The sequence below is a fragment of the Aristolochia californica genome, unplaced genomic scaffold (assembly GCF_029961685.1).
Source record: "Aristolochia californica isolate CCGP_79_NKW_82.1479 unplaced genomic scaffold, dmAriCali1.0.hap1 SCAF_2, whole genome shotgun sequence".
NCBI classification, from domain to species: domain Eukaryota; kingdom Viridiplantae; phylum Streptophyta; class Magnoliopsida; order Piperales; family Aristolochiaceae; genus Aristolochia; species Aristolochia californica.
Window position 1 is genome coordinate 51,183,682 of NW_027181881.1, and position 19,798 is coordinate 51,203,479.

The 19,798-nt window shown below is 42.1% G+C and overlaps 4 protein-coding genes across 8 annotated transcripts in view; 1 reads left to right on the forward strand and 3 right to left on the reverse strand.

Moving 5' to 3' along the window:
- LOC137957290 (E3 ubiquitin-protein ligase IPI1-like) overlaps positions 1-5,451 on the forward strand; it is a 30,766-nt gene extending 25,315 nt beyond the window's left edge. Inside the window, exons 4-6 of the mRNA XM_068805048.1 lie at positions 3,964-3,989; positions 4,079-4,469; positions 4,565-5,451. Of these exons, the coding sequence (XP_068661149.1) occupies positions 3,964-3,989; positions 4,079-4,469; positions 4,565-5,075 (928 nt within the window). The 3' untranslated portion in view covers positions 5,076-5,451. The remainder of the gene's footprint in view (positions 1-3,963; positions 3,990-4,078; positions 4,470-4,564) is intronic.
- A 705-nt stretch (positions 5,452-6,156) lies between these two features.
- Positions 6,157-7,895, reverse strand: LOC137955268 (beta-glucosidase 22-like). The gene is made up of 7 exons (XM_068802130.1): positions 7,419-7,895; positions 7,217-7,329; positions 6,918-7,138; positions 6,788-6,816; positions 6,597-6,702; positions 6,426-6,516; positions 6,157-6,340 (listed from the first exon to the last, which is right to left on the reverse strand). The coding sequence occupies exons 1-7, from the start codon at positions 7,893-7,895 to the stop codon at positions 6,157-6,159; spliced, it is 1,221 nt and encodes a 406-aa protein (XP_068658231.1).
- A 2,598-nt stretch (positions 7,896-10,493) lies between these two features.
- LOC137956327 (cyanidin 3-O-glucoside 7-O-glucosyltransferase (acyl-glucose)-like) lies at positions 10,494-14,111 on the reverse strand. Of its 5 annotated transcripts, none has more exons than XM_068803776.1 (13): positions 13,755-14,111; positions 13,525-13,588; positions 13,378-13,436; positions 13,107-13,182; positions 12,962-13,033; positions 12,274-12,361; positions 11,936-12,194; positions 11,744-11,859; positions 11,423-11,643; positions 11,293-11,321; positions 11,105-11,210; positions 10,937-11,027; positions 10,494-10,847 (listed from the first exon to the last, which is right to left on the reverse strand). In XM_068803776.1, the coding sequence occupies exons 1-13, from the start codon at positions 13,887-13,889 to the stop codon at positions 10,637-10,639; spliced, it is 1,527 nt and encodes a 508-aa protein (XP_068659877.1). In that variant the 5' UTR covers positions 13,890-14,111; the 3' UTR covers positions 10,494-10,636. The 5 variants fall into 5 exon arrangements, with proteins under 5 accessions (XP_068659877.1, XP_068659876.1, XP_068659878.1 ...); XM_068803775.1 differs by having other exon boundaries at positions 11,293-11,324; XM_068803779.1 differs by lacking the exon at positions 10,494-10,847 and having other exon boundaries at positions 10,939-11,027; positions 11,418-11,643.
- A 918-nt stretch (positions 14,112-15,029) lies between these two features.
- LOC137956326 (beta-glucosidase 22-like) lies at positions 15,030-18,167 on the reverse strand. Its single transcript, XM_068803774.1, has 14 exons — positions 17,910-18,167; positions 17,656-17,796; positions 17,497-17,560; positions 17,358-17,413; positions 17,206-17,281; positions 17,041-17,112; positions 16,888-16,975; positions 16,540-16,795; positions 16,347-16,462; positions 16,026-16,246; positions 15,896-15,924; positions 15,708-15,810; positions 15,534-15,624; positions 15,030-15,461 (listed from the first exon to the last, which is right to left on the reverse strand). The coding sequence occupies exons 2-14, from the start codon at positions 17,794-17,796 to the stop codon at positions 15,233-15,235; spliced, it is 1,542 nt and encodes a 513-aa protein (XP_068659875.1). The 5' UTR covers positions 17,910-18,167; the 3' UTR covers positions 15,030-15,232.
- Between the last annotated feature and the right edge of the window lie 1,631 nt (positions 18,168-19,798).

Here is a 19,798-nt window from a genome sequence, read left to right on the forward strand (position 1 = left end):
GTCAAGCCATAGTCTTCTCCTCTCACCCAAGGTTGCAGCTTGCACAATGCTGAAGGTCTGGGTGTCTTGGTGAAATCTAGTGCGAATCCGGTCTAGCAACGAAGTACTAACATGTGTAATTGTTGCTAAGACTCGTAATCGCCAAGTCACATTTTCCGTTTCTGCGACAAGATGGTCATGCATGTGCGCAGGCACGCCTTGCACAAAGCGCATGTCTCCTGCGTCTATGTGTGCGTCGTGCGCCACATCAGGTTCTGCTGCTACCGTACCGTGCATGGTGCGCGTGAAGCAAGTGCCGACGCATGTGCTGCATGTATATCCGTCTCTCACAGTCACTACCGCATCGCGCGTGAAACAAGTGCCGACGCATGTGCTGCGCGTATATCTGTCTCGCACAGCCGCTACCGCATCGCGCATGATGCACGTGAAGGGTCTGCCGCTTGCCGCATCACCCGTTGAGGTTACTGACTGTTGTTCGCATAGCGCCACACACACTTCTGCCTCTACTGCACGCACAAATTCCGTTTCTGAGCGTGTTCCGGCAATGCAATCTGGTGTTGTGCGCTGTATATCTGCCAATACCCTTGTGCCCTTTTCTCCATCAAAAGGCATAGTAGAATCCGTTTTTCTGCTTAAGGTATCTCCAACAACATAGGCTTTCCCCAACTTGTACCTCATCTCAAAGTCAAACTCAGCCAAGAAAACTTGCCACCGAGCTTGCTTTGGGCTGAGCTTGCTAGCATGGAAGTATCCGTCGTCGAGCCAGAATGTTCTCGTCTCATACTCCCACCGCCATAATGCAGACATCCTCGTCTGCGTGCCATCACCATACGCCACCCACTCATGGTTGGCTTGCTGCTTCTGCCAGCAGTTTCTGGAACGCATCACTGGATATGGCGCCTTTCTGCTGTCTCTCCCAGCAGCACCGGATCTGGCATCTCCATGCTGCTTCTCCTAGCATTTCCAGGAAAGCAGCACCGGATCTGGCGCCTTGTTGCTGTCTCTCCCAGCAGTACAGGAACTGACACCTCCTTGCTGCCTTTCCCAGTAGTTTCTGGAAATCAGCACCGGATTTGGCGCCTTGCTACCGTCTCTCCCAGCAGTACATGAACTGGCACCTCCTTGCTGCCTTTCCCAACAGTTTCTGGAAATCAGCACCGGATCTGGCGCCTTGCTGCTGTCTCTCCTAGCAGTACAAGAACTGGCACCTCCTTGCTGCCCTTCCCAGCAGTTTCTGGAAAGCAGCACCGGATCGGGCGCCTTTCTGCTGTCTCTGCCAGCAGTACCGGTCTTGGCACCTCCTTGCTGCCTTTCCCAGGAGTTCTTGGAAAGCAGCACCGGATCGGGCGCCTCTCTGTTGTCTCTCCCAGCAGAAACGGAACTGGCACCTCCTTACTGCCTTTCCCAGGAGTTCCTAGAAAGCAGCACCGGATCGGGCGCCTTTCTGTTGTCTCTCCCAGCAGAACCGGAACTGGCACCTCCTTGCTGCCTTTCCCAGCAGTTTCTGGAAAGCAGCACCGGATCGGGTGCCTTGCTACTGTCTCTCCCAGCAGAACCGGAACTGGCACCTCCCTGCTGCCTTTCCCAGGAGTTCCTGGAAAGCAGCACCGGATCGGGCGCCTTTCTGCTGTTTCTCCCAGCAGAACCGGAACTGGCACCTCCCTGCTGTCTTTCCCAGGAGTTCCAGGAAAGCAGCACCGGATCGGGCGCCTTTCTGCTGTCTCTCCTAGCAGAACCGGAATTGGCACCTCCTTGCTGCCTTTCCCAGGAGTTCCTGGAAAGCAGCACCGGATTGGGCGCCTCTCTGCTGTCTCTCCCAGCAGAACCAGAACTGGCACCTCCCTGTTGCCTTTCCTAGGAGTTCCTGGAAAGCAGTACCGGATCGGGCGCCTCTCTGCTGTCTCTCCCAGCAGAACAGGAACTAGCACCTCCTTGCGAACCTTCTCCATTCACAAGGGCTCTCTCGCATAGGGTGAGTCTTGCCCCCACTCCTTTTTCGATGGTCTTAACATCTCTGTCCACTCTCTGGATTTCAGTTCGCATCATTGCCATGGCACTATGTACGTTGTCCAAAACCTTTGGGAGCAGTTAGGGACAGGGTGTAGGCCATGCGCAATGTCACGTATGAACTCCTCCAGTGTTGAAAGCTGATTTTTCAAGCTAACAAGCCTGGACTTGAAATCACCAAAACATAAATCGTTTTCAGAGAGTGTTTCCATACCTCTTGCTGCTACTTCTCCACTTGTGGACGTTATGGATGGAATGCTGCTTGCTCTGATACCAGTTGTCACGCGGTCAGATTTGGGCTAAGTCCGTCTAGCCCAGCGGAATATCTACCCCGTGCGGCCTAGCTCTTCCGAAGAACTAGTCAGCCTCCTTGAGCTTCGGATCTTCCCACCGATACTTCACACAAGAAGTTGCAAGCCAAAAGGGACAACAAAAAGACCAAGATATAGAACAGAAAAGCCTACTTTGTATTGAGAATACAAGATTACAAAGGGTGGCCAAACACTCTTGAAGGCCAAGGCTAAAAACTCTCTCTATACACTCAAAGAGCAAAGAATTCTAAGAATCCGAAATTCCTCTTCTTTACAATGGGAGAGGCCCCTCCTATTTATAGCCTCCTCCCCTGGGCTTTAGAAGGCTCAGAATCCGTCCTGGCCCTTTGAAATTTCTAAAAACGCCCAAAAATTCGCCAGATCCCGAAAATTCGGTTTCTGGTGTCAGGGGCGCCCTGGTCAGGCGGGCACCTGGCGACCTGGTCCTGAGGAAACCCCATTTTGTGCGCGGTTGGAGTCCTGGTCGCGCGGGCGCCTCAGGAAACCCCATTTCGCGCGCGGGCACTTGGTGGCCTTGGCGCGCGCGAGCGCCTGCCTGCGCCTGGCGTCCTAAGGAAACCCCATTTCGGCCCTCCTGGAGTCCTGGTCGCGCGCGAGCAACCCCATTTCATCCCGCCTGGAGTCCTGGCCGCGCGCCAGCAACCCCATTTCGCCCCGCCAGGAATCCTGGTCGCGCCCAACCCCATTTCGCCCCGCCAGAAATGTCTGTTGGCGTGCTGCCTTGTGTCTGGGCTGGTTGCTGGGATTGTTGCATACCTTGCTGCTTGCCCATCCGTTTGGCAAGCGTAAGTACGTCTTCTTCCGCTGGAGCTGATTCCGGGCTGGCCATATGTGCGCCCCTCTGGGCCGTGCCATTGCACTTGGCCTTGGCCGTCGCTGCTATTGTTGTGCACTGGACTTGCACAGTCTTCGGCCTTGGTGTTTGGCCACACCATGGCTTCATCCCCAGTCTCACTGGTGCTCCTTAGTGAATCAAATTTTTTTCTAGCTTATAAAAAACCTAGCTCTATGTTTTATACATTATAAAATACAGAAGAGTAACTAATGCAGTATTTATCCTCTATCATCTCTATAAGTGAAAATTTGCAACTGAAAATTGGTCCTCAAAGATGGTTGGAAGAGTGAATTTTCTAGAGAAATGCGCCCCAAAAGAAAGCAAAATTCCATACCAAAAGGGTGGTATCTCACTCTTGAGAATATTTAACATACCTACATTTCTACTGTATGTCTGCAAAAAAAAAAAACTGTCCTATCTTTCCCTAACCTAGACCCTTTTATCTAGACTAGCACAAACACCACATTCTCCAAGAAAGTAGATCATCTTGGAGTAAGCTTCACTTTTTGTTGTCCTTTATGATCTACTGTCTGTGCACTAACCCCCCTAGTATTCCAGTTCATGACTTGCAATAGTTTCTCTGTTTCTTTTAGTTTTTTGTTGGTCACTCACTCGTATTTTGTGATAGAGGCATTCAGCTGACACCATATTTAGACCTTTAGCCTGCACGAATCAGATAGGTGTTTTATTTTGTATCCTGTCAATACTTGGTTGTAATATTTCATGCAAATAACTCAAAAAAAAATAAAAATTTCATGCAAATAACTCATATTTTTTGAGGTTTTGCAGGGAAGGGGAATCACCGCCAACTTCATGTGAGTATTAGGCGGCGCCCAACTAACTTTTGTTTTTAAGAAAAAAACTCAGTCGAGAGAAGCTAATTATTCATGGATATTACGTGCAGATCAGGATCTTTTTGGACCCCATCCCCTTTTTGGTGATCATGCAGCGCCTTCATCAGCTGCTCATTCATGTCCATATGTTGCTTACTTCCAACCACTTCAACCTTCATCATCCTCCAATTCAGCTGAAAGTGCTACCGATGGCCCTAATTTTCATCATCAGTGGAGTTCTGTCACTGGGCCCGGCGATGTTCCAACATCACATTCTTTTCCTGCTGTTGACATCCATTATCACGGCTGGGATCACCATTCTCCATTTTCTCCGCCTAACAGCCGTATCAATGGTGCTGATCAGGCGTCAATTTCTTCCACAACGTTGAGGCCAACAAGACCTGAATCTGATGGATTACCAAGGACAGGATCCTTTATACACCCTTTTCTTCGTGGACATGGGTAAGTTAGTTTTTTCTTCTTCCGTAATAATACATATTGATTGTTTTTAGTCTGCCTTCTCTGATCACTACTCTTGCTTTTTTAATATTTTCCAGGTCTACCTCTAGGGCTGGTAGTTCGGTTATCTCAATCTTACCACCTTATCTTGGCAATGCTCGGGGTCACCCTCGTGTACAGAATTCCCGTGCCTACCCTCAGCAACAGGGCTCCTTGGGCATCCGACCTCTTGTCTTCTCTGGTGCCAGAAGATCTAATGGTCCAAGAGGGGTAGCTTCTGTTAGCGCGCATTCGTCATCAGATCACTCTGGCTACTATGTCCTTCCACCATCAGGATTATCAGGTCGTAGTATCCCAGAGTCTGAGAATCCTGCAGGAAGCGGCTTTTATGCATGGGAAAGGGACCGTTTTGCTCCTTACCCATTGGTTCCGGTAGACAGAGAGTCGAGTTGGTGGGGGCCCTTTCACCAAGGTGCAAGTGGCTCCGACTCGAGTAGCAGGAACGGCTTTTGGCATGGGCATGCTTCAGAGAGGTTATCCTCCCAGGCTCGGACACAAAATTCCTCCTATCAGCCTATTCATCTCAGTCAAATGCATCCATATTTATAAATGGCAACTTTGGAGATTGAAACAGATGGAACATATGCCAATGATATATGTAGGCACCAAGGCTGTAAATCCAGACAATTTTTAGCGTCGGGAGACCTGCGAAGACTGAAAAGGTACTATTCATTGGTCACCCGCCTCCTGCGACAGGTTTACCCTCTGTGTTTCGGCCACGTCGGAATAAAATTTCTGTTGACATGGCCGAGAGTAAAAAATTAAAAGAAGCTGCCGGTCATGGATCTGTTCTTGCCCTTTGAGGTTGACCAGCTTTAAAGTTTTCATGTGCTCTGCAGCTTTTATGCACGTTGCCCGAAACGATTCTTTAGCAGATAAATGAATAATCAATGAAAGTGGCACTGGCCTGGCTGATTCTCACTAACTTGCGTGGAAATCATATGTTTTTCTCCTTAATTAGTAGAGGTGAACGAGTATAAAAAAACGCTATTAATTGATAATATCGTCCGTTTTGAAAACAAACGCGCACAGGTGCTGATCATGGCTAAAAACCTGGGTTAAAAACCTTGGTTGTATAAATTATTGTACATAGGGAAATCTATTATTTTACATTAAACCAAATAACTTTAGCAAACGTAAAGCCTTATTTTGACAACTAAATCTTAATTATAAGGTTTGTAGCCATATTTAAAAATAAAATATTCACAAGTTCTTATTTGAAACTGACCCATTTCTCATAGTTGCAAAAATCCTTTTAATCAACATGGGGAAGGCATTTATTAATAAATGATGGAAGCAAGAAGCAAGCACACAAAACAAATAAAGTGGGTAACTGCGTTGTGATAATTAGTACGTGAATGGATAATACAAACCAAAAATTTGATGAAGATATCTTCATTCTACGGAATATGGAAAATCTTCCCCTGCCATTAGGAACTAAAATGGAACATGTGACTCGCTGGGGTTTAAGTGACTTCGCTGAAAGTTTTTCCAATTCTCTCACTTCTTGGACGTGTTTTTTTATGAATCTGACCACCAAAATTATGCCTGATCCAACACAAACTTTGCAAACCAAGAGAAACTCTATTCCACTGCTTCTGACACCTTCTCCAACTTGAGCTTCCCTATCCTAGTCTTCTTCTTGTTTCCCTTGAGCAATTTGGTAAACCAGCGAGCCGAGTATTTCGGGGGTCTTCAGATTCTTGTCGTTGAAATCCACATGGTAGAGCCCGTACCTTGATTGAAAGCCTGTAACAAGCTCAAAAACATCCAGGAAGGGCCACATGGTGTATCCTCTAGTGTTCGAACCATTCCTGCAGAATACCCATTTACTCAGAACATTTGAATAGTCCGTTAAAGTGGCTAACCTGATGTACAAGTAATTGGTTATTCCTATACCTGATAGCGTTCACTGTTGCATTGATATAGCCTGCTATGTAATGGACTCTAGCAGTGTCGTTGAGTGTCTCATTGTAGAGCTGTCCGTAACCTGACGATGGAAACAGAGATGACAACATGACAAAGTCCGAATAGTCATTTTGCAATTCTAGTGCGACGATCAGTTCGTACCATTCTCCTGGATATAAACTTGAGGGTTTCCATATGTTACTTTTATGTTGTCCAAAAGAGGCTCTAGTCCCCACGTATTGCTTGGCACATTGACACCAGGGACAGCCTGCTTGTAGAAATGCTTGTAAGGGAGACGAGTTTGCTCGTTTGCATAAAGTCAATATGACATTGATTTCCTACTCTCATCTCACCTGGCCTGATGGTGTATCGTCCTTTCCAACTGCAAAAAGATAAATAATCTGATCATTAATGGAAACTTTTGGTTGAGAAGGAAAAATATGATACAAGTCTCCATTTGAGAGAATGAAAGAGTAGCCATACATGTAAATTTGGCAGAAATATCTATACCAAAATCTCGTATTTCAGGCTTTGGATCGTCGGAGTTGTCTTGTGCATAGAATGTGAGGTAATGATTCAGACCGATGAAATCAAATAAACCCTTGATTTGCTTGGACTGGAATTCTGTGAAAGATGGCAGCCTTGATCCGACATTCTTCTTCATACTCTCTGGGTAGTCTCCAAACACGATGGGATCAAGGATCCTGCCAATTGATGATGGTTTCTGTTGGTTTTTGCATATAACAATGTATCTGCCTCGACCACAGATCTAAGCTACTTACCATCCATTATAGAAATTGTTGCTTCGTTGGGCTGCTAAAGCATCGGCAGTGGAGTTTGTAAGAGAAGTCCAGACGCCATATACATTCAAACCCATCCGCCCGTGTTGTTTCGCCTGAATACCAACACAACATTAGCTCCGTTAACTGAGTTAAGCAGCTAAACATTGTGGCGATGCAGTTTGATGTACTAAAGAAGGCTTACTAGATACATTTCCCTATAAAGAGCAGCAACCGATGCATGAGCCAACAAGGTGTGGCGAAGCACAATGTATGGCTCCACAGTTGAATTTCCAGCTTTGCAGTGAGAGCCAAATGGTTTTGAGCATTGCACAGGCGCAAAGACTCCCATATCGTAACCACCAAGTGCAAACACATTGGGCTCGTTTATGGTAGTCCAGTAGAAGACTCTACCACCAAATTCCCTAAAGCAGATATCTGCAAATGCTGTAAAATCTTCCCTGAAATTGCAATAGTCAAGAAGATTTCTTAGTTTGGTTGGTAGAAGAAGTTGAACTGAGCCGGTTCGTGAATAATTCGAGCTCAGTTCAGTTCCGGCTTGATTCGAATAAATTCGAGATCGGTTTCCGATTCGTTTACGTAAACGAACCGACCCGAACGAGGGCTCGTTTACTTGAATCCAGAGTTCTGGAGTCGGGACCGGAATGCGAGCTGGACTCATTTCGTCCAACGTTGCCGCTGCGCGCAACGGAATACCCTCAAAGGCCGGCGGTGCGTGCACCAGCGTCGTACGTCGGAGGAAGTCGTCGCGCCGGTGTCGAGGCTGTGACGGAGGACGGCGCAGTGCTATAAAACCCCTCCCCCTCTGCCGCTCTCAACTTTTATTCTTCGTGGATTCTCTACGTCTTTATCGATTTCCATTGCTCTCTGTTTTCTGACCTTGTTGTTGCATCTTGGGATCCGGTGAAGGGAAACAAGCTCGCTCCCTCGAGCGCTTCGTCTTTTGGTAATTAAACAATTGTTACTCCCCTTCTTTCATTGTTTTTTTTTTTTGCGATGTGTTGCGCTAATTCAAGGGTTTTTATCCGCCTCGAGATTGGTTTCTATCTGTCGTCTTTTTAGAATTTCGTTTGATGGCGGAACTACGGCTTGATGGATTCTTTGATATTTTGGAATGTGCGTGTTGGAGATGGTGAGATAACCTACAGCGAGTGCGGCATCGTGGCTAAAATCTACCGGAAGGTGATGTCAGGCGTCCGACCGGCGGTACTGGACAAGGTGAAGGACCTGGAAGCGAAGGAGTTGATATTTTTATTGTTTATCGTATTTTTTGAGTCTCACTTATAAAAAGAGGGCTTTCCATTTGTTTGCGTTCTCTCTGCTCATGAAGGGGCTTTTTAATTGAATTGGAGCTCTGTTGTCATATAAAATATAGGATAGATGTATAAAAGTATCATAAAATCAACCTTGTACCGACACACGTTTTTAAATTTGCGGTTAAAAGTTTGATCATCTCAGTTCAAGTTGCATAAGCACTCATATTTATTTTGTCTAGAATTTTTTAGTTTCATCATCCGTCGTTATACCCTAGCATTATATCTCGTTTTTTTTCTAATTACTCTTTCAAAGTTTTGATTTGTGGTGGTAATTGGGTTACGGAGGTTCGGTGTCAAGAAAAAATTATTAACCAAATATGACTATATCTCCTGTTGGAAGGCGTGTTGGGAAGGGAAATAGAAGGCAGCTATAAAACTGAGCTTATGGACGGGGTTACCTTGAATTTATGGTACTGGTCAGCTGCTTCATCTCCTTTGCCTTCGTACAACACTTCGCCTGATCAAACATTTTACAACAGTTAAATCCAGATTTAAGCAAGTATATAAGAATAAACTAAAATTAACATGAAAGGGTTGCGATGCCCCATATACTGGGAGATCTTCCATCCTCAGCTACAGTTCCTTTAACCTGTAATATTCAACCATCTCCCATTACATATTTCAGTACCTTTTTTCGTACGGAGAGCGAACAAACAGAGAAAAACGAAGAAGAAGAAGACGGCGGTCATCGAATCTGTCATTTACCCCCACCCAGAAAGAAGAAGAATGACTAACTGGTAAGCTGAGCTTCCGGCACCAAAGGTAAAGTAGAATGGGAAATCTTTTCTGCTCAATAATACTGAATTAGTTTCGGGAAATCCCACCTCCCATAATGAAAGAAGAATAATAACTAGTGTCCAAACAACCCTCACCATCTGACGCAAAGCTTCAAACATTGTAGATTTGGCAATTATGATGATGTGAAAGATGCTTAAAGAGCTTCTCTTTATTACTACAAGCTGTATTCAAGCACTCGAGCGCGCTGGAAGCGTCCTAGACAATTGATTGAACGATAGATAAGCGTCGGCTCCATTTAGACCACAATGCTTCTAGTCAGTTCCATCTCTCTCCAAGCCATTCGTTTGGAGATATCCCTTCGTCCAGTGAAGTTTGGTAGACGGTTGACGAACCACCACTACATTGTGACCCGTGGCAGTTTAGTGTTTCCCTGTTTTACGTAGGAGAACTATAAGAATGAATCTGGTTTAGTAGAGGTAAGCTTTAACATGCCTATGTTTGCCGAAACACTTTGTTCACCGGAAATTGACACCATACGAGGAGGTATGATCTTGAGTTCATGAATTTTATCTATGTTATTTATAAGTTCATGACATAGTTAATTCATCAAAAAATTTTACTCCACGTCCATGTTCTCCACCAAAATTTCCTCCTTTCCCCATCTTTAGTAGTCAACTTGAACATGGACAACAACAGGGCTGTCAATTTAGTCCTTGAGTTGATGATTTGTTTATAGTTTATTAAATGGAAAGAATATTGAATAAAAAAATTATCCTATTAAGTTTTCTGATAATTTTAATCATTAATTTATTATTTCTTAGATAGAATAAAAATAGATAAGAATTATCAAATACCCGATTAACTAATTTTCCAGTTATAAATTTACATTTATTTTTAATAATTTCATTATACACTAAAATGATATTGTTATTAAGATCTTGTGTATATGACTATCTTTGTTTTTCTGATTATATTTATTTTTAAGTGTTTTTTTGTAACTATTCCATTTATTTATCTAATTACGTATTTAATGAATAAGTAAAAAAATCATTAATGAAATAGTGTATTTTGTTTACCAATATACTTATAAATAAATTGTATCAAAATACAATAATACACAAAATAATTTATTTTGTTCCATTTATATACCATTTTTATACCCCTATAGATGACATGATTGGAGATTTTGGGGTAGATGCCATAAACCAAAAAGTCATGAAATTTATTTTAAACAAGTCTAATAAGAGATAGATAGGTGAATATAATCAATATACCTCATTAGACTTTTTAGGGTCTTGATACAACAATTGATTTTCTAATGAATCAAACTTAGTAACCAAGAGAAACTCTAATCCATTGCTTTTAATACCGTCTCCAACTTCATCTTCTTCTTCTTGAGGAAATTGGTAAACCAGTGAGCAGAGTACTTGGGGGTCCTCTTCCGATTCTCGTCTTTGAAGTCCACATGGTAGAGTCCGTACCTTGTCTGATAGCCTGAAAGAAGCTCATACACATCGAGGAACGACCACAAGATGTATCCTCTCGTGTTTGAACCATTCCTACGGAGAACCCAACCCAGATATCCATCACTCAAACAGTTTCGTTAGATCGGTTAAACTGATAATGAAGTAATTGGAGATGCCAATACCTGATAGCTTCCAGTGTCGCATTGAGGTAGGCTATCACGTAATCCACTCTAGCAGTGTCGTTGAGTGTCTCATTGTAGGGCTGTCCATAACCTGGTGATGGCAGCAGAGATGAGAAAAACTGCAAAGTCCGTAAGCTCGTTTTGGAATTCTAGTGAGACAGTTCTTACCGTTTTCCTGGATATAAATTGGAGGGTTTCCATAAGTTTGCTTTATGTTCTCCAAAAGATTGTATAGACCCCATGGACTGGTTGGCAAATCCATACCAGGCGGAACCTGCTTGTAGAAATGCCACTCAGGTAGGAGAGTATGCTTGTTAACATAAAATCAGTGTCGCATTGGTTTCCTACTATCTTACCTGGCCTGATGCTGTGTCATTCTTTCCAACTGCTAAACAACAAAGAATTTTATAAGGTATGGAAGCTTTTGGTTAGAAAGATACAAGCGATATAAGTCTCCCTTTAAGAGAAAGAGAAAACCAACCGTACAGGCCAATGTGGCAGACATATCAATGCTGAAATCTCGTAATTCAGGCTTTGGATCGTTGGAGGTGTCTTGTGCGTAAAATGTGAGGTAATGATTCAAGCCAATGAAATCAAACGAACCCTTGATTTGCTCAGATTGGAATACAGTGAAAGATGGCAGCCTTGGTCCGACGTTCTTCTTCATACACTCTGGGTAGTCTCCAAACAAGATGGGACTGAGAATCCTGCAAATCGACACTGTTTTTTGTTGATTTTGCTCCTTGTACGTACCAGTTTCTGTACTTTCACTTAATATTCATGAGCCATGGAGTTTAAGCTACATACCACCCATTGAAGAAATCCATGGCTCGTTGGGCAGCTAAAGCGTCGGCAGAGGAGTTACTAAGAGGAGAAGCCCAGACACCATATACATTCAAGCCTATCCACCCATGTTGTTTGGCCTGAATACCAAGACCCCATTAGCTCCAATAAATTAACATTTTCATGATGCCGTATGAGGAACCAGAGAAGACGAACCTGATACTTTTCCCTATAAAGAGTGGCAACTGATGAGTGTGCCAACAAGGTGTGGTGAACTGCAATATATGGCTCCACAGACGAATTTCCAGCTCTGCATTTGATCAAGCCAAACGGTTCTGAGCATCGTAGAGGTGGGAGTATTCCATTATCATAAGCACCAAGAGCAAACACATTGGGCTCGTTTATGGTAGTCCAATAGAAGACTCTATCACCAAATTCTCTGAAGCAGATGTCTGCAAATGCTGTGAAATCTTCCCTGAAGTTGCGGAAGTCAGGAGGTTTCTTAGTTGGAAGGAAAAGATGTATTAACCTGTTACACCAGTTTATAGGCTTACACCATTTTCGGACTCAGCCATCCTCCATACTCGTCTTCTAGTACTTGAGGGTGATTCAAATGGTAGAGTGTAACATGAGGCTCAATTCCTGTGAAATCAAAATCTTTGTTAAGTCCATATGGTAGGAAAACATATACTTTTAGGCCTTGGTAGTGTCCTTGGTTGAAAATTTATATCCTAGGAAAAGTTAAAAATACTTTTCCAAGGATACACATCTAAGAAACATTTAGATAAAATCCTATTAGTAACTTACTAGAAAATTACATGGAAAATTTTAAAAAAATTCAATGAAAATCAAATGGACCTAAAGTGCCTTTTCTATGGAAATCAATGAAATTTAATTATCAAATCTCATACATTACTATACTTATATGATAAATTTTTAGTAAAATAAAATGTCGAATACAAAATTGCCTTGTGCTGAAAGTATTACATCATCAATTATCAAGTATTTATTCAAAAAAATCTCATATAGCTTTCTGGCCCATCTTAGTTAAAAAGCCTTACTTGGAAAATTATATGATTTCCGTTGTAAGAATTTCCAACTAGAAAAGTGTTTATAGGAAACATGTACTAATATTTTTACTAAAAATATTTTTCCATCATTTGCTGAAAAAAGGCACTAACTGGGCATAAGAAACAAAACTTTACAAGGGAACGAGGGAAGGTTCCTAAAGAAAAATTATACCATGGTCAGTAAGCTCGTTGATGAGGTTGTTGTAATACTCAAGGCCTTTGGGGTTAATAGCCCCTCTCCCATCTGCAATAAAAGCAACCATTTATTTAAAGTTTATTTCAGTAAATGAGAGGGTTTTGAGTTGTTAAGATAATACTAGGGAGCAATCTTGACCAAGAGATTGACATTCTGTAAGCGTCCAGCCCGGTATCAGTTAGAAGCTTCACATCTTCCTGAAGGTTTCAAACAGGAAGAGAACTGATCAGACCGATGCAACTGCCGGGTCATCCGAATCCTAATCTAAACTGGATCTATCTAATTTTCTGATTTAGTCGTGTTGAACTGACTAGTTAGGGTTTAAGGTTGTTACAGTGGGCAATGGATAAGATATATCCATTTCTAGAAACCAGTACTTATGGACGGTGTACCTTATATTTGTGGTACTGATCAGCTGCTACATCTCCGTTTCCCGCTGAAGGCATTAGTCCTGATCATACACAAAACCACTGCATTACTCGTTCATAACAGTTAAAATCCCGATTTAAGCTAGCATCCTAATAATGCAAGAAATCAACCTGAATGAGTCCCAATGTCCCACATACTCTGAGACCTTCCATCCTCAGCTGCAGCGCCTTCTACCTGTATTTTTCAACGATGTCTCATCATACACACTAGTAGAGATCGAGCTAACGGGTAGACAACAACTAAGAAGAGTACGGCAGCCATTATCGAGTCTGCTATTCACCTCCAACCCAGAAAGAAAAATGATCAAGGAGGATTGAGGAAGAAGAGAGACGAAGTCTACCTGGTAAGCTGAGGTTCCGGCACCGAAGACGAAGTAGGATGGGAAGTCTTCTCTGCTCAATACCGAATGTGATTGAGCAAACCCCACGTCCCATAAAACAAGAAGAAGAATTACAAGTGTCGAAGCAAACCGCATTATCTGAGACTGCTTCAAATGAGAGATGGAGATCGGCAGGCAAAGGAGACGAGATAAGGAGATTCTTTCTTACCAAAATCCTGCTAAACCCACTTTATTCAAGTGCACTTGAATTTTTTTCGAAAACATGAAATTAACGGTGTTCAAGTAATCGGCCTTGTCGTGTGCTACTTTGAGCGAGACAGGTCGAAGCTCTCGATTCGTCTGTTCCAGAAGCTGTAGACCATTCCTTTAGCCCGGAACAAAGATATCGGAAAAAGTAAACTTGTGTGGATACATATAAAAGTGAAAAAAATAATAAAAAATGTTTTTTGATGCTTATGGAAAATAAAAGAGAAAATGAAAAAGAAAAACAAGCTTTGGTTGTGTTGGAACACAGAAAGCGGAGAGAAAGAACAAATAAAAGAGAGAAAAAAAATTAAAGAGAAAGATAGTATTTTTCTTGTTTGGATGTCCAGGGAGAATGAGAGAAAAATAGAAAATAAATGTAGTTTTTCTTGTGGGAGAGGGACTGCCGCCCCCATTTCGTCCACAATATAAGAGCGCAAATTGCAGAACACATCCTCCGCCATACATCTTTGTAAATGATTTAAAAGAGTAATAAAGTAATTTCCATTTTTCATTAGAATATGCTAACGGTGTTACAATAGTTATCCTGTAGATTTATATTACAAGGTCATATATAGAAATATAGAATCACGTAATCTAGCCGACCGTATTTGTATCTAACGAGATAGTATTCAAAAATTGCCCTTCTCAAATGCAACTTGCCTACGGAATTTCACATTAAGCTTGTAGTTAACCGGCAGAATATTCCGGCAGGCAGAATTGATGTGCCTCAAGTGTTTGGCTTTTTTGAGCCATCTGAAGCTGCTGTTACCATATTTCGTTGAAAATACCATTTTAGAGCCGCTAGTGTTCTTCATTTTAGCCGTGCAACATAGCTGTATCGGTCCAATTCCATCGTCTGTATCGGCTGTATCATTGACTCGCTGTTTAAATAGATTATTGGTTTTTAAAAAGGGTGATCTCGTCCAATTATTAATGCTGTACAAGATCGATTGACTGCAGAACGGGACCTTCAGAATCTGATCCAGGATCGTCGACATCTCAGTCTGGCACTCTCTGATTGCTCGATCAGGTAAGCTTCTCAGAAAGGTAATAAGGTACCTGCTAGTGCGGAATAACACACTAGAGACTTCGAGCAGATGTATATCAAGTAGAGGTAATGAAGCATTTGCCTTCTCATGTTTTGTCTGTAGATACTGTACATGAGTTATTAAAGGGATTGGATTCGAAGTTTTAAGTTTTGTCTCAAAAACACAGACCCACCAAGAGAAACTCTACTCCACTCCTGACTCTCTCTCCAACCCCACCTTCTCTATCTTAGCCTGCTTCTCGTTTCTCTTGAGGAAATTGGAAAACCAGTGAGCAGAGTACTTGGGGGTCCTCTTCAGATTCTCGTCTTCGAAGTCGACATGATACAGACCATACCTTTGACGATACCCTCCAAGAAGCTCAAAAACATCCAGGAAAGACCACAAGATGTATCCTCTAGTGTTTGAACCGTTCCTGCACATAACCCAACACATCACTCTTCTGCTACATTGCCTAAATTGCTATGCGATGCCATATGATCAATACCTGATAGCATTTAGTGTTGCATTAAGATATGCTGTTATGTAATCGACTCTAGCAGTGTCATTCAGTGTCTCATTGTTGAGTTGTCCGTAACCTGATGATGAAAACAGAGATGATGAAAAGTGCGAAGTTCATATACAGCATAGGTTAGATTTCTTGCAAGTCAGAAATTCTTACCGTTCTCCTCGATGAAAACTGGAGGGTTCCCGTAAGACTGCTTTATGTTTTCCAGCAAACTCTGCAGACCCCATGGAGCTTTTGGCATATTGAATGGGACAACCTGTTTGTAGTAATGTCAATAAGACACAGAAGTTTGCTCATTTGCACATCAACAATGTCATAATGGTTTCCTACTCCAGTCTCACCTGGCCTGATGGTGCGTCCTCCCGTCTAACTACAAAATATGGAAGCTTTTGATCAGTGATGACCTTCTAAACGCAGAAACCAAAAATGATAGGAAGACTCAGGTCTAAGAGACTGAGGAAACATCCATACAAGTGAAGTTTGCAGAAATATCTATGCTGAAATCTCGAACTTCAGGCTTTTGCCCATTGGAGTTGTCTTCTGCGTAGAATGTGAGGTAATGATTCAGGCCAATGAAATCGAATGAACCCTTGATTTGCTTGGTTTGGAACTCGGTGAAAGATGGCAACCTTGATCCTACATTCTTCTTCATGCATTTGGGGTAATCTCCAAACACGAGGGGACTAAGGATCCTGCAAATTCATGATTTTTTTGTTGGTTTTGCTCCTTGTCCAAAACAAATTCTGTTCTTCCACTTCATGTAACAACCATGGAGTAGTTTGAACTACATACCACCCATTGTAGAAATCCATGGTTCGTTGGGCAGCTAAAGCATCGCTAGTGGAGTTACTGAGAGGAGAAACCCAGATGGCATAGACATTCAAGCCTATCCACCCATGTTGTTTGGCCTGAACAGCAGGATGAGTTAACGAGATAATGAATAACCACACTGCATCAACTCCATTACTACCTAGAGAAGACATACCAGATACTTTTCCCTATAAAGAGCAGCTACTGATGCATGACCCAACAAGGTGTGGTGAACCACAATATATGGTTCCACAGTTGAATTGCCTGCTACACAGTTGAAGCCAAATGGTTCTGAGCATCGCTGAGGTGCAAGGAACCCATTATCGTAAGCACCAAGAGCAAACACATTGGGCTCATTGATGGTAGTCCAGTAAGAGACCCTATCACCAAATTCTCTAAAGCATATATCTGCAAATGCTGTAAAGTCTTCCCTGAATCACAACAGTCACAAAAGTCTTTTCATTTGATCGTTAAAAGACTCATTAAATTTGAAGAGTTCAAGTTGTAATCTGCAAAGACTTACACCATTTTTGGACTCAGCCATCCCCCATACTCGTCTTCTAGTACTTGAGGGTGATCCAAATGGTAGAGTGTAACACGAGGATCAATTCCTGTGAAATCGATTTTTTTTGTTATTCAGAGGGAACAAGGGAAGATTCGTAAAGGAAAATTATACCATAGTCAGTGAGCTCGTTGATGAGGTTGTTGTAATACTCCAGTCCTTTGGTGTTAATAGCTCCTCTCCCATCTGTGAATAAAGGCCGAGACAGGGCATCCTCTTAATAGTCAAGCTTTTGTTTGGCAAAAGACATTAACGCAGTTTGAGTTATTCAGATACTACTTGGGAGCAGCCTTGACCAAGAGATTGACATTCTGTAGGCGTCCAGGCCTGTATCAGTCATGAGCTTCACATCTTCCTGTAGGTTTCAAGTAGTAGATTTAAGTTTCACAGGTAGAGAAATTGAGGTTTTGTAAGCTTTTTTGGTGATTTACCATGTATTTGTGGTACTGGTCAGCCGCTACATCTGCGTTGTCGACGAAAAAACGGCCTGATCATATTCAAGAACCAGAATGAGTGGAGATGTCCCACATAACAGTAAAATGCAATCACAACAGTACTATTGAAATCAACCTGAATGAGTGGCGATATCCCATATACTAGGAGACCTTCCATCCTCCGATACGGCGCCTTCGACCTGCAAGATTCAACCATCTTCGATGAAGAAGCCCGCCATAATCGAGTCTGTTATGAAACGATGCAATAAAGAAGAAGACGAAGACGAACTCTTACCTGGTAAGCTGAGCTTCCTGCACCGAAGACGAAGTAAGGAGGGAAATCTTTTCTGCTCAATACAGAGTTAGTTTGAGCATATCCAACCTCCCGTAAAGCTAGCAGAAGAAACAGAAGAAATACCGGAGCAACCTTCATCATCTGAAAACAGAGGACAGCCCAATAGCAGTAGTGAGAACTATACCACGAAGACGAGGAAGAGGGGTGAAGAAAAAACTATGTATAAAGAATCTGTTTAAGTCTTTATTTCATACTGTAATTCTTCCAAGTCCATTCTACAACTTTTAAGTTCTCTAGATTAATGCATCTAGTTGATTCAGCTCCAGATGCTGCCGGCCATTTTCTGACTTTGACGTTAGGGCCAGTAATTGCGTCTTCCACCTCACTTTCTAGTCTCTAGATTACGTGATACGTCCTCGTTCGATATCCCATGGACATTCCAAGAGATCTTTTGTCCTTTTCTATCAAGTCTTCACTGTCCATGTAATTTAATAGGAATAATCCCTTTCGATTACATCAGTGCTGATCTCCAGTCCTCAGCCAGGTTTTCTATAGCAAAACAACGGTGACCAAATGAGGATAAGAAGACAATTAAAACTTCTACGACCACATGAGGAAGAACACTACTTAATTAGCGAACTGATCCATCAAACACACTTCAAAAAGCGAGGCAGACCCATTAAAATTTATCTGTTTGTACCTGTATATTTCTCTCTCATTTGGCTCTGTTCACCAAGTTGATGTCAGAAATGCCTTTCTTAAGGGATTTCTTTGTCTGATGAAGTCTGTACAAATTGCCGTTCCGTTTCTTGATTCTGTGAGGCTATGTCATGCTGGCTTAAATTTCTCAACATCAACCTGGTTTGATTGGGTTTTTTTGGGGGAAAAGGACAAAAGTGTAAGGCATTCAACACTCTCTTGTCAATTGCTTTTGTACTGTATAATGGAACGAAATGAGTAAACAAACTGGGTATTCATACATGGTTTTCATGCACGATTAAGCCCTCTTATTTTCTTTTTAGTATAACTACAACGGTTCAGAAATATTTTAAAAAATATTGTTTAAAAAGAATACTATCAATCTTGAATCCGATCCAAAACTGACTTAAATCCACTGTTAGCAGGCATGAACATAGTTCACCTTGTTCGAAAAAGGTTCAAATCCATTGAAAATTCATCTAGGCAAAAACCTAGAAATGGGAAGTCCAACTAAAATTCGACACGATTCAGGCCTACCTGAACAACTTGTCATGAAAAGGAAATGGATCTATAATTTGGAGGGTGAAGCTCTCAAAAACGAAAGGAAACTCAAAACAACAAGCTCACCTCCTTTTCTCCTCTCAAAAGAAAAGGCGAGCAGTGTATATCCAAAATGGTGCCGATCAACAATGACAGCTCAACTTGTCCAGTAGGGCTAATGTTACAGCACAGAGTTGGAACTGAAGATTGATTCCACAAAATCTCAAAAAGCATGAAGAAGGTAAAATCAGTAAAAGGACAGGTTTACATCAAGAGTTAGATATATAAAGAGCATTTGCACCTAAGCTCTTCATGTTATGACCAAGAAGCAACTATGAGACACTACATTGACAAAGTAAAAGGTACTCATAAAATCTCAAAAAGCATGAAGAAGGTAAAATCAGTAAAAGGACAGGTTTACATCAAGAGTTAGATATATAAAGAGCATTTGTACCTAAGCTCTTCATGTTATGACCAAGAAGCAACTATGAGACACTACATTGACAAAGTAAAAGGCACTCATCAAGAGGAAGAAGAACTCCCATAAGCCTCTGAATCATATGGAATTCTACAAGAAAGTTGAAAGAAAATAAATAAATGAAAATATCCATCTTTGCCATTCCAAAAACTAACCTGTGGCAAAACTTATGCACAGTGTGTGCTAGTTTGAGAAGATGAATAGATTAATTTTCTATAAAAAGATAATATGTACACGATTATTCACTCATACTCGTCTAGATTCATAAAAGCTTTTTTCTTCAATTCAAGCACTAAACCTTTGAACCCTCTAAACACTTCTGCCAGTCGGTTTCACTGGGGTTGAGTAACCACCTACTTCCCTAGCCATAAGATTTTAGCTTAACTCATTTCTTCATCACAAAATATGGGCCTTTACAGCAATAAG

Excerpts from the sequence above, each read along its gene's own strand:
- LOC137955268 (XM_068802130.1), bottom strand. The coding sequence starts at position 7,895 with ATGAGTCCAGCTCGCATTCCGGTCCCGACTCCAGAACTCTGGATTCAA. Across the intron at positions 7,139-7,216 it reads AACAATTTCTATAATGGATG|GATCCTTGATCCCATCGTGT; the intron begins GTAAGTAGCTTA and ends ATCAATTGGCAG. Across the intron at positions 6,517-6,596 it reads AGTTTATATCCAGGAGAATG|GTTACGGACAGCTCTACAAT; the intron begins GTACGAACTGAT and ends TTCCATCGTCAG.
- LOC137956327 (XM_068803775.1), bottom strand. The coding sequence starts at position 13,889 with ATGCGGTTTGCTTCGACACTTGTAATTCTTCTTCTTGTTTTATGGGAC. Across the intron at positions 13,437-13,524 it reads GGACATTGGGACTCATTCAG|GACTAATGCCTTCAGCGGGA; the intron begins GTTGATTTCTTG and ends GTGTATGATCAG. Across the intron at positions 12,195-12,273 it reads TGGCTGAGTCCGAAAATGGT|GGAAGATTTCACAGCATTTG; the intron begins GTAAGCCTATAA and ends CCGCAACTTCAG.
- LOC137956326 (XM_068803774.1), bottom strand. The coding sequence starts at position 17,796 with ATGATGAAGGTTGCTCCGGTATTTCTTCTGTTTCTTCTGCTAGCTTTA. Across the intron at positions 17,282-17,357 it reads ACCAGTACCACAAATACATG|GAAGATGTGAAGCTCATGAC; the intron begins GTAAATCACCAA and ends TGAAACCTACAG. Across the intron at positions 16,976-17,040 it reads CAACGAGCTCACTGACTATG|GAATTGATCCTCGTGTTACA; the intron begins GTATAATTTTCC and ends TCGATTTCACAG.